Source organism: Molossus molossus, unplaced genomic scaffold (genome assembly GCF_014108415.1).
Source record: "Molossus molossus isolate mMolMol1 unplaced genomic scaffold, mMolMol1.p scaffold_m16_p_18, whole genome shotgun sequence".
Classification (NCBI taxonomy): domain Eukaryota; kingdom Metazoa; phylum Chordata; class Mammalia; order Chiroptera; family Molossidae; genus Molossus; species Molossus molossus.
The window spans coordinates 17,888,315-17,905,216 of record NW_023425353.1 but is presented as its reverse complement, the minus strand read 5'-3'; the positions used below and the strand labels follow the sequence as shown (position 1 = coordinate 17,905,216).

The window sequence follows — 16,902 nt, the reverse complement described above, 5'->3', positions numbered from 1 at the left end:
GCTGGCCACCAACATTGTGTCGGGGCCCAAAGTCAGCGTCTGCTGATCGCCGAGCCGTGGCCAGAGGGCCATAAAAAGGGGCAGTGGTGGAGATGGGCTTCATGTTCGCTCCCTCGTCCATCAGTCATTAACGCTTGGCTTTGTTAAACACGGTGAAAACTGTTTTTGACATGAATCTGGTTCTGCCATTTCCTGGCTAGTGGGCAACCAAATCCTCCGGCCCCTTGACTCTCCGTTCCCTCAGATGCCTCGAAAAGAGTACGGGCCATCGCCTGCCCCTGCCACGTCACGAGGCTGTCGTGCGAATTAAATCGGAGGATGTAAATTAAACTACTTTGGAGACGTTACAGGCGGATCCAAGTAGATCTGGACACACGGCCGGTTGGTAGCATTTGATAGTTTGTTACTATCACAGCGGATTATTGGATTTTGCGCTCCGGTCAAAGGCAAAAAGGGTGTGTGTGGAAAAGAATCTGGGACTGTATAAAACCGCCCTCTGCCGCTGCAGCCTCCCGGGGCTGTCCAAAGCGACGGTGTATTCAGATCACTGCTCAGAAGCGGAAACGACGTTTAGAATGCGAGGGTTCTGTGGTTCCCGAACCCGTGCAAGGTGCACGCGCCTCTGGAGGTTTCCAATCCTCTGTCCTCCGCTGCCCTCGCCTTCAGAGAGCAGCAAGTGTGTGACTCACACGTGATCCTCATCACATCAGTTCCGGAGGGAAAGAGAGAGGCAATGGTGTTCAGCGATAGAAAATGGATTTCCCTGCTTTGAGCCGTTTCAGGGTTGGCCACCCCCTTTCAATGGGGGAGCTGCCTGGTAGACAAATGTGACTGGATTAGAGCAGCGACTTGAAAAGGAATCAAGCCTCCAGTGTTGCCAAGATGAGTTCCATCTACAAGCTGGGGAGTGCAGGCCCTGTCTGAGAAGCCCTGTTGACTCCAAAGATACTGCAACAAATCTCTTAATGAAACCCTAATACTGCAAACAAGGCTTAAAACGAAGAGGAATCAGTACAGGGGCGGGGGGGGGGGGGGGCTTTCCCCCCAGTAGAGTCAGATTGAAATTTTCAAAAGGCTCAAATCTCCTCTAAGGAAAAATCCTTTAACAGGAGGACCCTGATGCATTAAACAGCTCTGCCTTTCCCCATCCGTGACGACCCTACCTGGCAGGGTTTATCGAATCGTGCCCGCCTGCGCTTACAGGTAAGGAATTAACATCACACCCAGATTAAAGAGCTTTGGCAATAACCTGCTCATCTGCAAAGCCAGCTTCCCGAAGGCCGTGTGTCCCCCCCGCCCGCCTCCCGTCCTCCTCTGGGGCCTGTAATGGTTGGGTGAGCATGTAACTGCTACAGAGGAAGGAGCAGTTAAATACCTCCCACCACAATTCAGACATTTGCCCTCATTTCCTGCTTTACCTGTGGCCTCACAGAGCCAGGGCAGGCTCATTCCAGAATCCCTGCTCTTACACACAAGCAAATAAATGACTGCCACCTTCATTCCCTGAGGCTGAGAAATCACATACACCTGGCTCGGGTTTGAGTCACTTTGGGGATTCTTAGTAGTTTTTGAGGGATAAAGAAAAAAAAGAACATCTGAGTTATCTTCCTATCTCAAGTACTTGAAAAAATCTGTTGAGTTTGAAATACAGCGTCTTCCAATCAACTCTAGGATAAAAGAAGTATCAGAAAAGAGGTAAGTAATCCCAAGAAGCAAACAACTTGTAACAATGTGTGGTGATGGGTATTAACTTATTTTGGTGATCATTTTGCAATATATACATAGATGAAATCATTATGTTGTACGACTAAAACCAATACAATGTAAAATGTCAATTATAATTCACTTTAAAAAAATAATTATTTTTTTTAAAAGGGAAAGAAAACAGGCAAGTGGCACCCAAGATCTAGTTCAGAATGTACCCCAGGGTATCTTGGGCTCTGATTCCTACAGGACTGGCCAGAGAGTGGAACAGCAGACATCTCTGAACCCCTTTCCCATCCAGTAAACATCAGCCCAACAAGAGGTTTCTTCATGGGTTTGTGAATTTGAAGGCTTCATCCCCACATGAAGCCAAAACCCAACGCTTCTTCCAAGAAGCAGGTCAGGAAATTAGATTTGCAATGCAAAAAACCCGTTGTCTCTGTTGTCTCAGATTCCAGCTAGCTTCAGACATCCTAGCTTGGATGGGAAACGGATATTAAAAGCCTAACACAAGTAATTTTTCTTATTAGGTTACTGTCATGGGGAGCTAAAATTTTCTGTTTTTCCCGTTGTTCTGTAACGAGACTTTAGTAAGCTCTCATACGTGGTAAGTTTGCTTTTATGCAGGAAATGTGAAAATGTATTTACACACACACACATATATGTATATATAATGTATATTCAAACATGCACTCAGGGGAAGTTAGGGAGAGAAATTTCTAGTTAAACATGATCTTGAGAAATTCTTCCATATGTGGCGAAGTCCTCAGTTCATCTGACATATAGCGATACATACATATATACAGTCAGGACACTGTGTATACATTTATCCCACATTCATTTAACCTCAAAACATAAAATAAATTTTTTTCCCTCCCTAAGCAAAAGCTAGGAATAACAACTCTATATACAGAATCCATCTTCTGGGGGCGATGGAGCAAGTGAAACCCCCGTCTGTTTGCTGGAATTCGAAGGCCTGCACTTGGGCTAATCTGCTGGTGGACACCTGGACAGGGCATCCCTCACACGCCCCGCCCAGCACTCCACACGCGGCCGAGGGCGCGTGCGGAACCAGGGGCCTGGAGTTGGCTTACGGAGAAGTAACAGCGCCCGGGAGGGGCTTCCGGGACCCCTTCATTTTCCTGGTGGACACTGAGACTCCACCAATGCTTTGTTGACCAAACATGAAATGCAGGCCCCTGGGAGGAGGAGGAGAAAAGCAGGGAGGTGGTTACCACGCAGGTCTGGGGCCAAAAAGTACCTGTGACTTGCAAATATTGTCACTGCCTCCATCTCCATCGCCACCTCCAAGAGGCCCTGATTGCGGGGACGGCTGGAAATCTCCCTCCCATGGGGATGCTCTGCAGGACCTGCCTCGTTCTGCCTCAGAGCAGGTACCCAAGGCTCAGGTGTGTGCAGTGTGGACAGGATGGGAGGGAAAGACGGTAAGATCCCTGTGTTTATATTCTTTTTATTTTTTCTCTTTTTCATTTTTTTCTTTATTTTTATTTTTTCTGTTCCTGTGTTTATATTCTGAGCTTATGGCTCTTCTGCCTGTAGGAAGAGGTGAGAGAGGACATGTCTCAAAACCAAGGTAGCCAGGGATGCAGTCAGCGGCAGAGGCCTCACTGGGGTCATGTCACTGTATCTTCAAACTCACTCTGCATATATGTCCCGTGTTCTCTAGCGTGAAAAGGCCAAATTGCAGCCAGAGTTCTGTAGTGACCAAGTTATTTGATGGCTTATGGAAAAATGACATGCATCCCAAGCAGAATCCTATGGGGACGTCCAGCCGACAACGGACGTGGACATTCAGGGCCCTGCAAGACGTCCGGTGGTACAACCGCGGCTCGGCTGAAAGCCAGCGTGTGCTGGGCCCGCGCAGTAGCGGGGAGCAGCGGAGCAAGGACCAGGGACCGCTACGCACATCTCAGCCAGATGCAGGAAATTGCCCAGGGGAGTGGGTGATATTTAGGACTAGGGCAAGCACTTTTCTAGGAATACAATAGCAGCATGGACATCCTAAAGTTAAGGATGCAAAATGGAATACCCAGTTTTCTGCCACAGGAAGGTCGTTACCTGAAAGTACTCCCAAGCCCACACTGATCTGATGGCAGCCCCTGGTGGAGGGGAGCATCCTTTACTTTGCTCTGGGGAACGGCTTGTCCCAGGCCCTGTGTGTGCAGAAGCTCGAGGGTGAGCGAAGGCAGGGATGTGGGTCCTGGCAGTCCACTGCCGAGGGCCTCCGTGACCAGACTCTCCACGCCTTGAGCATCCCCTCTGGCGACCACAGGGCATGGGGCGGGGGGCACACTGTGTGTGGCACAAGGACGACTACCATAGAGAAGAAAAAGGGGAACAGGTGGAATGGGGGGAAGGTGAGAGGAAGCAAGTCACAAAACAGAAGAACGGAAATAAAGACAGTGAAGGCCGAGGCAAACGGAAGGAGAACTGAGGAGATAACGTTCATTCAACTTTGGAAAAAATAAATAAACCAAATGGGATAAAATTTACTATAGTTGAATGGAAAAGAGAAAAGCACGTTTGCATTAGAGGAAAACGTGCTATTACAGCCACGCAACCATGTTCAAAACAGTTGGTTGCACAAAGGCATCCGTGGTAGCACCCGGAGAGGTCTGTCACCAGGAGAGGAGTCTGTCACCAGGACAGGTCTGCCACCAGGGCAGGTGTCTGCCACCAGGAGAGGTGTCTGCCACCAGGGTACAGCACGCAGAGCCGCGGGGCCGCATCTGGGCCCGCCGGCCTTCAGGGACGGGGCTCTGGATAGCCAGCAACCCCTCTGAGCTCCAGTTTCTTTACCTGGAGATCTTTTCCTTTTCACCATGGAGACACTTCTACCTGCCCTTTCTAGTTCCCAGAGGTGCCGCGGGAAGAGCTCACTCAACGGACATTTATGGGGTGCCTTTTACAGGCCAGACAGGTGTGAATGTGCTTTGCAATATGAAAAAGTATGAATAACACATAAAATTCAACCAAATTTTTCCATGATCAATTTAATTCATAGAACACCTCCATGCTCCTAGGCTTTAGCTCTTCTTTAGAAGTAGGATTTCTGGAAGTACATTGCGAAATTTAACCTTTCAATGAAATCTAAAAGTCTTCACAGTAGTGAAAAATCTCTTGAGCTCCCCAGTGCCCGTGAGCGAGCGTTTCATTCAAAGGAGGGAGAAAGGGGAGAGGTGAGTAGCCACCTACTCTGGGATTTCCAGCCAAAAATGTTTAGGTTCTTTGCCATTTAGGCCCCTACACGTTAGAATCACAGTGGCAAATGCTTTAACAAATGGAAGTGAGTTTAAAAAAAAAAAAAAAGGCACTGAGATCCAGGCCCTTAAAAGGCCCAACACCCAACCTAAGGCCCAGGCACAGAAAGGGCTGCTGAACAAGGCCTGGCATTGTGAGTGGGCTGGAGAGGGGCTCACTCTGATGGTGTTTTTCTTATCTATGGGGTTAGTTCATCCAGGGCGCCACTGGAAGGAGGTTAATAAAATATGGCTTTCCCCGGGACAAGAAAAATCATACGACGCCTGGAAAAAGGAAAGTCAGAAGACGTGACACCGAGATGAGGCAAGGAAAAGTACAACTCAAAGAAAACAGCAGGAGATGCGGTGACGAGGAACAGAGGGCAGTAAGGAGGAGCTGAGTTTCCACTGAGCTTTTCTAAAATCACGAATGTGTCTCCAGCATGTTCTATGAATTCGCTGGTCTTCATTGTTTCTCAAGGCTCACCGGCAGCTTGTCATGGGGAATATTTGTTGTCTGCCCTGTGCCCACTCCCTGGTCTGAAGGATTTCCTACAGGCATTCCTGGGGTTTGTCTAAATGTTCTGCTTGGACATGGTCAATGGCTGTGGCCATCCTGGGGGTCACAGGGCACCACTGTGTGACTGCTCCTTTCTCGGCTGCTGGACTGTCACAGTCCTCTGATTTCTCTTACGTATTCTCCAAATCCTCCCTTCCCCGCATCACACTCATTTCAGTCCCTCAGGGGCTGCCTGCTTATGATTATCCTTGCTTTCCTGGGTCCTCATCCTTATAACGGCCCCCTTAGTTCAAACCTATTGGGTTTTGGGTGAAATAATACATGTTCAGATGTTATACCTTTTAAAAAGGTGTCCCAGGAAGTAAATGAAAGGGGCACTCTCATTTTCTGCTGTGCCAAACACAGGGGAAATTGCTTCAAAACCCCACCTGAAGATGAAAAACATTACTGGAAACTAGATCAGCCATGTTTTAAACTGGATAGTCTCCTTCTTCACCTGATACTCTGAGAACAGTATTTCTCAGCGCACAGATGTTACTAGAAAAGAAAAGAAAAAAAGATTCTATGATCAAATAAATCTGGGAAATGCTGGATTAAATAAAATTGGAGAGCTTTCTTTCTTATATGACTTTTTCGATCCTTTGATCTGCTAATTGCACCAAGATTCTCCAAGATTGAGTTATAATACGCAGCTCTTTCCCAAAATCCTTTGCCCACTGAATCTTTGTTGCAAGACTTTCCTCATGGGACTAATGTTCCAAAAGTTACTTTGGTAAATGTTAGTCTAGACTTATAACCCTTGGATTCAGTTTCTCCTGAGGAGAAAGAAAATCATAGCAAAGGAGAGAGAGACAGAGAAGAAATGGGAAAAGGATCTGATTCTGCAAACCTGGCAATACTTAAATTGAACTTCCTAAGGAAAAATGGGTTTCTCGGCAAAAGTAGCAAGGTGACTGACTTTTCACAGTTCTTCATTTTCATGTTCTGATCTCTCAGGGGACAATGTCAATATCTGCAGGCCCTTGTCCAGAAGACAAGGTGGGTCACCCCTCAGGGCCACAGGAAAGCTGGGAAGACCAATGGGAACGGAATCGGGGACCCTAGAAATGACATCTCCCTTTGAGTCACTCCGTTCACATGGGTACAGTATAGACATTTAGTTCAAATCTCATCCAAATCGTCTGCTATTTAGACCCCAATGTTGTTGCACACTGACACAGGCTGTCACTTTCTCCTGAGAAGTCACCCTGCTCCATGCTTAGTGTATCTGCTCACACAATTCTGTGTCGAGTTTGTAATCAGTTGGGACAGACTTCTGAGCCTGTCAAGACTGTTCCACTCTGGGACTTGGATTTATGATAGTGCATATATTGCTATGAGTTGTTGGTGATGAGGAAGCTCAAATCTCCAGCCCGGGGCGAGCACCATGTCCCTAGACCCGGGGCAGCTAGTCACCAAGGGGCATCACTGTGGCTGGAGTCAGCCTCCGCACACCAGGTCCTTGCTTTGCTCTCCTTGTCTAGCTGAAAGGGTTAACCAGGCAGCCTTGTAGCTTCGCTGACTCCCTTTGAAAACCACAGAACTATCCTTCTGGCCAAGGGTATGTCACTTTCGTGGTGAACCCACTGCAGAGTAACCTCCTAAGTCGTGGGCCCCTAGTTAAGTTATAACTTCCTTTTGTCTGTCATGACCTGATGGACATGACCCAGACAAGAATTAAATGAGATGTCGATGGCCTGAATCTGTGTCCTAGGACTAGATAGCAAACCCTGGAGGCGAGTTCCGTTTCATCCGTCTGGTCCTTCCCCAAGCTCAGCACAGTGGCCGGCATGGAGCGCGTGCTCCAGGTACCGGTAGAGCGAGCAGCCAGCAGCAGGGCCCTGGTCAGCCCCCACCGCCCCCAGGCCCCCGCCGCCCCAGGCCCTGGACTTCGCATCTGCAGAGGCTGAGGCTGCCTCCGGGTCCGTGGGCGGTGTGGAGCGGTCACTGAAATGAAGAGTGTGGAAGCGGAAGGGCATCTCCATCTTCCGAGGGGAGGCAGGGAGAATGGTGGGCCAGAGGTCCTGACGATGCCCCTTAGCCAGACACTCCTCACGGAGGCTGGCCCTCTGGCAGGGGCACCCCTAAACCATAATCTCTGCCCCGTGATGACCCCTCATGTTGGTGGACAAACATGAGAGAGTCTACCTAGCAGGCAAGTACTCTAGCTTATGACTAAAGACCTCTGGAAAAGTAGTAAGAGACAAGCTTTTACAAGAAATATCATTCACAAGGCAGATACACTGAGCTGGTGCCCTGTTGGTAGTGGGACATTATTAGCGTACATGTCTCCGTGACGAAACAAGCCTGCTTGCCATCCCACCGGGTCTTTGTGGGATCCACTCCCCCAGTTTGGCTCGGGACCCTTCTTTCTGCCTCTCCGGTGCTTTCTGTCCCTGCCTCTCTCAGGGGAAGCCCAGGGTGGCTTCCTGGCACCAATGAAACCTCACACTCACCCCTCATGGGAGAAGGTTAAGCAGCAAAGGATAGGGACCAAGAATGGGAACGAAAAGATCTGGTTAGCAGGATGCCAGTTATACTGGGGCAGGGGCGGGGGAGAGGGGGCACGGTGGTCAGGAGGGATGAGAATTGAATAAATAAAAACAAATCAAACTAAAACCACAGTCATACAGGATCATGACACAAAAATAATCTCCCTCTGCACTCTGCTGATCTCCAAACTGAGAACCATTTTTAGCAAATGACATGAACTGGTGCCTTTCTGTACTTGGCCTTAGAAACTAACATGTCCCGTGTGTGATCAACTTCCGCAGCATTGAGGTGTCTGAGGGCAAGTGTTTCCCAGGACAAGGGTGAGGCCAAGCTGGGGGTGGGGCAGCGGACCTCCTGGTTGGAGCTACCTCACGGCAAGCTCCAGGGAGCCCTTTTCATGTTGTGTACTATACAAATGCTCCCCCTGGAGTTGTGCTCCTGGTAAAATGTCTTGGAGACTGGGAATCTTCTCCTTTGGGATGCTAGTGATATGAAGTGAGAAGGAGACAGAGCCATCTGAAAAAAAAGCTTTGGGAACATATTGAGCACCCCTTCCTCCAACAAACACTTAAAACCCTCTTCACACAGGTCATTCCAACAAGCCCCCCCTCACATATTCAGAAACACATAAAAAAGGCATCCACACTATGCAGACGGTTCTGTTCCATTACCCATGTCTCCATTCCTCTCGAAGTGCACTGAGTTACACGAGGATCCTAAAGAAAGGTCACCGTAAAATCAAGGCGAAAATACTGCCAACATCGACTGTATCATCCTGCTGGTTTGCAACTAAAAGTAACAACATCCGTGAAAGTCACCTTCAAGAGTTTTAATACTAACTGCTGTAAATAGTTTTTGCATTTGATGGGTGGATGCAAAACAGTTAAAAATCACAGGAGATTTTGTTTTCATCAATCCATCTTTTCATTTGCTTCACTTGGTCAAGGGAGAAGGTGGGGTCCAATCACAGAGACCAGGCCCCTTGACTTCACTGGATGAAACGCAAGCAAAACTGATTTCCTTCCTGTTGTTTTACCCCATCGTTAATTTGCATCACTCTGGAATTTTCTAGGAAAGTAGTCAGCACACTCAAGGCCTCTGATTGCCAAACTCATGGAGACAAAATGCTTTCTCTTACAACTCTGCAAAAGGCATTCCAAAGTAACCCACCATTAGATACCGAGCCAGCAGTAGACAACGCATCTAAGAAAGAAGAAAGAAGGGGAAGAAAGAAAATGCATAACATAAACAAGAACAGACAAAACCTTAAAGAGGAAGGAGAAAGGAAAACATTTAGATTCCTTGAGTGATGGAAATAAATACCAAAGCTATTAGTTTCAGTTCAAAGAACGTATCACTTTATGCTGTTTATTATTTCTTGAGGATTATTTATTTTATCTTAAAATACCCCAAGGGGAAAAGGGGTCCTGGAGGTGAGCGGCAATGGAGCTGACCTGGTCGGGAGAGGGCCTGTGATTGGAATGCTGCGACCTCCCGGGAGACCGGTGGCGGTGGTGGTGGTGGTGGTGGTGGTAGTGGTGGTGGTCCTCATCGTAGTTGTCCGCCATCAGCTTCATCCTGTTCTGGGTCTGTGCGAACAAAAGCCAGGGAAGTTTCCATCAGGAGCTAGAAGACCAGCCAAAGACACTCAGGGCATCGTGAAAGCGCCTAGAGGGCTCCCTTTGTTCCCGATCCAGAAGTTTGCCTTTTAGTCAAACGGGAGTTTGGAAAGGAATGTGCCCGCTTGGGCGAAAGGGCTTCGCCACACCCTCGAAGCGGCCGCGGCCTTGGGTCTGCATGTGTAGGTGTAAGCATACTTCTCCCACACGATTGAAAGGGGGAAGAACGGACGCCTCTGAAGGGGCTTTGCTTTTCGTTATGGAGCCATCACAGAGACCCAGAGTGAGCTTGCCGTCACAGACCGCCCACGATCACATCCTAGGCTCCAGAGCAAGCAGGAGAAGGAAGAAACCCTGGGTGAACAGATGGAACGGACTGGGTGGAGACAGAGCCACAGACAAACACAGGTCTTGCAAGATGAGGCAGAGAAATCCACTGGGGAGCAGCCAGATGCAAACCACTAATGGAGATGCTTTGTCCCATGATGGCTTGTAGCGGAGGAGCACTCAATAGAGTTTTTTGAGGGAAATTGAGCTAAAACAGCACAGTCGATGGAGAAGAGCTGACCACTCTAATTTATTCCCCACTCTGTCACAGGAGGCAACCAGGTGTCTTAGTTAAACCTTCTGGGCCATAGAATTGTTTTATTGTATTGTTTTATTGTATTGTTTTATTATGCAGGCCAATAACATACCAGCAATGAACTGACCTAACGGGGTCACAGATTCTAGAAAAACTTCTAAAGACCGTGGAAAAGGCAAATAAAAATATCCAGTCCAGCTGGCCAGTGTGGCTCAGTGGTTGAGTGTCGACCCATTCACCAAGAGGTCGCCGGTTCGATTCCCGGTCAGGGCACATGCCCAGGTTGTGGGCCCAATTCCCAGTGGGGGGCATGCAGGACGCAGCCAGTAGGTGTTTTTTCATCGATGTTTCTATCTCTCTCTCCCTTTCCCTTCCTCTCTCTCTAAAATCAATAAAGGGAAATCCAGCCCAGAAAGCCTACAGAGGTGGATTTAGAGTTAAGACTGTCTGGATTCAAGTTCTGCTCCACTCTTAGCTGGTTATTTGAATTAACTGTTTCTAAGCTTGAATTTCCGCCTAAAATGGGAGTAACAGTGCCTCCCTCCCTATGATAAACCTGGCATAGGGTGGACTTGCAATAAAGATCAAGTGCTGTTATTACTACTATTGTTGTTGTTTACTGTAAGACACTTCTCCTACCTGATCCCCAGATTCCCTAGCCTGAGACACCTCCCCCAGCCAGCTTCCCTCACCTCCAACTTCTGTGTCTGGCTAATTCACAGCCTATTCCTGACCCCAGCACCGAGGCCTGGCAATGTGCGCCTCCTACTCACCACCACTGTGACCATGGATTGACCTGTCCATCTGTCAGGAGGTCGAGGCTATTTCTTTCACCTGCCTCTCCCCAGAACCACCGCGGGGCCTGGCCACTGCGGACAGCCTGTGCGCGTGGCCGCAACGAGCGGCGGAAGGCTAGAAGGGGCCGTGATTTGGAGGGATCCTGCCACTCCAGAGGCAAACTGCACGTCTTTCCAGCCAGAGGAGGTCACCGAGAGTTGAGGCCGTTTCAGGCATCGTCATAACAATCTCACTGGTAGCTTGAGATGACAACGAGCCCTCATCACTGCCAGGGAGCTGCAAGTCAGGGGCTGGCAGAGCCTCCAACCAGTTGGAATTTTATTATGTGATATAAGTAATACTCTGATAATAAGTCTGGACCTCACACAGTGCATTGTTGGAGTATTTTTCATGCACAATCTAACTTATCCTCAAAACTTTCCCAGGACAAATTATTACTATCGCCATTGGCAGCTGGAAAATCAGGGCGTAGATTTCAGCCCCCAGAGCCTCTTTCCTGCCGTGGAACACAGAGGCTCTCTGGGTCTTCCCGTTCCTCACCAGCAGGCTTTGCTCTCTGCCCTGCGGCTAGCCAAGACGGCAAGCAGCTGAACAGGTAGAAACAGCTTTCCCATAAATGCTTCGATTCTGTTCGGTGTTTGAAACACCTCACATCCCAATTCTACCTGCCAAAGAATGTCTCGTGATTCACTCATTTTGTTTTTAAAATGTGTACAATATTTGAACTGCCCCAGAGTAGATGTAAAAACACGCATTATATGGATGAAATCAATAAAATTAGAGGGAAAGATCCGCCTAACAATTAAATTAAAAATCCCAGGCAACCTCTGGCAGCTGACACCGTCTCCATCCTTCACTCACCCACTTGGAGCATCAGCAGACCCAGCGGACAAGTTACGACGTCTTGTGAGAAGCGCGTGGGGCTGTTGCCGACCGAGGACCGAGACCTCCCTCACTTGGCCTGCCCTCGTGCAGGAGACTGAAATTCAGCATTCACACCTACAACTCCAGGATCGTGAGGAGCCTGTACTTTTGAACCTGTGAACTAATAAATCTGGAATTGTGTCTTCTAATAGAATTCCAGGGGCCTAAAGGGAGCCGTAAGATCCGCTACAGTCAATAAGAAAGGGACTTGCCCAAGAATGAGCGATGGGGCCCGAATGAACAAATAATAACTGCTATTGTAAATATCATACTGTTCTTCTCCTTTGGGGAAGCTCCTGTGATTTTATGAGATTATTTTCTTACCAGTGACAAGCCTAAAGTTTCCTACCTTTGAACTATATCCCATAAAAGAATGTACAAGCTAAACAAGATGCTATATGCAGTCCTAAATGTGTCTGCTGAAATGAGGTGTTGGAGAGTAGGCATGTCATGGGATAAAGACTGTAAATGAATGATGTCATCTTTCCAATTTGGTGCTGAAATATAAATAAACCACGTTGTTCATGTGAATACCAGATCTGGGGGAAATGTACACAGAGCAATTGTGAGCGGAAGGGGCTTCTTTTGATTAGTCTGGGCTGGAAGAGAAGAGTGTGAAACCGAGATGAAAAATGAGAGTTTGGCCTGATACTCTAGACTACTTTTATTTATCTTGCTTGTAACACAGCCCCTAAACTGCGACCAATTGCTTACAGGCTGGTTGCTAGTTTTCCCTTCTATGAGAAAAGTTGACCAATCCTGCTTGTTTGTCAGATTGAAAATGAATCTCTATTATTCTTCTTATTCTTATTGTTTAAATCTACACTGTGTATTCTCATCACTACCCAACTGTACTGGTTTCTTAACACACCAAGAATGGTCTGCAAGGCTAGGAAGCCATGAATAAGACTCCCTGGAGCTGGAGAGGGATACCTTCCCACTGCACGGCCCTTGGGAACTCCTGGGCTCATTTAGCAATTCACTGAATCCCATTTTTATTTCCTTTTCCGTGTCTACCAAATGGCTGACCTGACGCTTTCGCTTTTGCCTGTGTTATATTGGTTTCACTGTGCTATGTCATGACCGCTGAGAGGAATCTAATCAGATTTCATTCTCTACTTCCCTTTCCTTCCAGGCACCACCTTATTTCTCTAGGGCCACCGGACCCTAAGAGCTCTCCCTGTGCTCCTGGCTCCCACTGAACACAGTCTGTCGCCAGAGTGACATCAGACCCAGTGACTCCCTGGCTTCCTGTTCCCCAGAGGCTCCCCGTGGCCCCCAGGAAAAGAGGGCAGCTCCTCCAAAGCTCCCAGGCTCGGGGAGGTAACTGCTGCTCGCTCTTCAGCCCCCCTCTCACGCCCCTCTCCCTGGCCCGGGGCCTGCCATGCCCTCCAGCCTCTGCCTTTCCCTGAGGCATCCCCATGAGCTCTTCTGGTCTTAGCTTCAACACCTCCACTCCCAGCGACGCCTCCCTTCGCATGCCCCAGACGGGGTCAGGTGCTCTCCCACTGCCCCCCCGAATCCTGTGCCCCCCACCCCTCCCATCCAGCCCTACCCCGGTGCATGGCAAATACTCATGCGCTTTCTCCACCACCGGGCTGCACATCTCTCGAGGGAAACAGTGTCTGAATCGCCCTTGTACTCACCACCTAGCACAGAGCCAGGTGTATATGTAGTAGCAAATGTGTGTCGAATACATGTAGAAACGTATGGAGGAATGAGTGGAAAGGGTATAGGGTACCTGGGAACAAATGAAAGGAAAAAGATACAATTCGTGTCTATGATGTGCCAGTTGAGCGTGTTAACTCTTCTTGTGATAGTTCAACTTTCCATGTTGTATATTTGTTTTTGGTTGTTGCTCTTGGAAGTGGGGAGAGCAAGATAAATGTACAGCTTTGGTATGTGGGGAAAGTACAGTCGGTCTTCTTTAAGAAATAGCCCATTCTTTAGTACAATGGATCCAGTGAGACCCCATCACTTGCCCAGTTACTAGTCGTCTCATTAATAATGAATGGTGCTGGGTGTGACAGGGTTCATTTCCTTACTACCCCCCAGCTTTTGGAGGAGCAGGGGCCTTTAGAATACTTTTGTTAGCACCAAAAGTCATCCACGGACAACTGAAACTTTCCCCATTCACTAAAATCCCTGATGAACACCATCTGTGGAAAGGTGTTATCTATTCCATCTCCCCTGACATTTCTGAAGAATGTATCCAAGAAGCTCTCAAAACAAAATGAAAATCCTTGATTGACTAGTAATAGACTCAATAGCTTAATGGCAATATGTAGCTATAAAAGTGTAATATTAAAACTGCCTTTAAAATATTTTAGCAAGGTGGCAATAACAAACTATGCTTTGATCAGTCATCTGGCTCAGGTTAACAATAAAGCCTTCATGAATATGGTTTAAATAAGAAAAAAAAATCATAAGATTTGTTGCTATGGGATATGGAGATAATACCATAAAATAGCAAATACACTTTATTCTATCAGGTTTTCTTTTCTCCCTCTTTCTTTCCAGGAAAATCCAAAATAGCCCAGAACTATTCTACTGATCTTATTTTTGCTAAAATCAGAGCAAGGTCAACAGTTCTTTTCTCTGATTAAAAGATGAAGAAACCAGCCCTGGCCCATCTGGCTCAGTGGTTAGAGCGTTGGCACACAGACCGAAGGGTCTCTGGTTCGATTCCCGGTCTAGGGTACCTGGGCTGCAGGGGAGGCAACCAAGGCAATCAATAGGCAATCAATAGGCAATCAATGACTCTTTCACATCAATGTCTCTCTCTCTCTCTCTTTTCCTCTCTCTCCCTCTCCCTCCTTTCTCCCTCCCACTCTGTCTAAAAATCAATGGAAAAATATCCTCAGGTGAAGATTAACAACAAAAACAAAAAAACAAACAGAAAGAGATAGAGAACCCAGATAACAAGTGAGAGTGAGGAAGGGAAGGATTCCCTGAACATCCGCCAGGCCCAGGGCGATGGGTCGCAACAGAGTGGGTCACTCTTGCAGGACAATGACATGGGAGAACAGAGAAGCTATTAGGGGAATATGCCACATTGGGGAACTTTGTGGGAGTAAGTAAGAATGGCTGATGGAAAGCCTCCTACCGTGGACACTGCACAGAAATTCATTCCACACTCACTGAACTTCTGCAGCCACAAAGACAAGTACACTTTGTGCCAGGCTAAGAGTTGACCAGTGTGCATTCGCCGAGCCTTGCTTTGGAGGTAACCATTCCTATGAAGAAACCAAGCCCATGACTGCTCAGCCAGGGAGGCAGAGGACAGGACTTACACCCAGGTTTCTGACTCCACAGTCCTCTAGTGTGACATGAATGACGAGGTCCCAGGTTAGATGCAAGGGACAAAGCCAGGATGAAAAACGCATGAGGAACGAGAGGACGGACTGTAACACAATACGGGAAGGAAGACAAGAGCGAAGGGACTGCTCTACGTGCATGTCCAGAGGCAGGGGAAATCCCTCCTACTGACAGCAGGGGCATCAAACAAGGCTCCATGGGTCAGGTGCCCCTTGAACTAAGAGTTCAGAGTCGGCGTGGATATGGATATAAGGGAAAGCGGCTGGGGAGAGCCCACGGTAAACTCACCCTCTAATCGCCTTGAGAGGAAACAGGTCAATATGAGGAACTAAAACCCAAGATGTGAGGGGTGTGTGTGTATGTGTGTGTGAGTGTGAGCATGTGTGTGTGAGTGTATTAGCATGTGTACACAAGTGTGCGAGTGTATGAGTATGTGTGTGCATGTGTGTATAAGTGTATGAGCAAGTGTGTATAAGTGTGAGAGTGTGTGTGAGCATGTGTATAAATGTGTGAGTATGTGTATACATGTTTGTATAAGTGTATGAACATGTGTGTATAAGTGTATGTGTGTGATGAATGCGTGAGCATGTGTGTATAAGTGTGAGTATGTGAGTATGAATGCATGAGCATGTGTGTATAAGTGTCTGTGTATGAATGTGTGTGCATGTGTGTATAAGTGTGCGAGTATATGTGTATGTGAGTGTGAGCATGTGTATAAGTGTGTGAGTATGTGTGTGAGTGTGAGCATGTGTATAAGTGTGTGAGTGGGAGCATGTGTATAAGTGTGTGAGTGGGAGCATGTGTATAAGTGTGTGAGCATGTGTGGGTGAGTGTATATGAGTGTATGAGCACATGTGTGTGTGCTGCTTTCTTCATTGCTTTTTTTGGATGTGGAAAGACCAGAAAACATACTAGAGATAATTTACTTTCTTATTTCTCAAAAGAACTTATCAACTTGGGTCATTTTGGAAGGAATTTAAGACCGCCATAGCCATATACTCATATGTTCACACTTGCTAAACTATGACATTTCTGGGAAAATGCACTAGTCTCTTGACATTTATGTTTTCACAAATACCACGCCATCCACTGCTTTTCCATCAGTCCTGTCTCGAAAACTCGCCTGGCCTCTCCCAACTCATTCAGAGACCAGTCCCACAGCCCAACAGAACATCGACGAAACTGCCTCCAGCGTTGCTGAGGGCACCTCCCTCGGTCCTTATTATAGACAGAAAATTAGTAGGTCACCATGCAGGGTCAGCTATTTCCGTGCCTGCTCTTTAAGTGGCCTTATTTTATTCTGATTGTGACAGAGAGCCCAGCGCCTGCCCACATCCTCCTGCTCTGCCCCGGAAGCCACCTGCAGCTGGTGGAGACCGTCCGGCCGCTGCGGGCTGCCCAGCTCCGGACCTGCATCTCTCTGCCCGAGGGCCTCCTCTGGCCTGAGCGGCAGGCGTGGCCAGGGAACAGGGCAGACCAGGGAGCCGCGAGCTCACGCCCGCAGAGCAGTCTGAGAGGGAGGGTAATGAATAAATAACCAGCATCCTGGCACTATGGTGTGTTCCAGAATGTCTCAGGTCTTCGGCAGGGCGCAGGCCTTGTTGACTACGACAGAAAACTGCCCATCATGTTCCTTGCTTCACC

General features: G+C 47.9%; 1 protein-coding gene across 2 annotated transcripts in view; it reads right to left on the bottom strand.

Annotated features, from left to right (window-relative positions):
• The window catches only part of ERC2 (ELKS/RAB6-interacting/CAST family member 2), a 922,431-nt gene that overhangs the window by 180,434 nt on the left and 725,095 nt on the right, over positions 1-16,902 (bottom strand). For both annotated transcript variants that reach the window (XR_004960151.1, XM_036266685.1), the window contains exon 16: positions 9,471-9,605. Coding sequence is in view for 1 of the 2 variants with exons in the window: in XM_036266685.1 (XP_036122578.1) it covers positions 9,471-9,605 (135 nt within the window). In the remaining variant the exon portion in view is untranslated. The remainder of the gene's footprint in view (positions 1-9,470; positions 9,606-16,902) is intronic.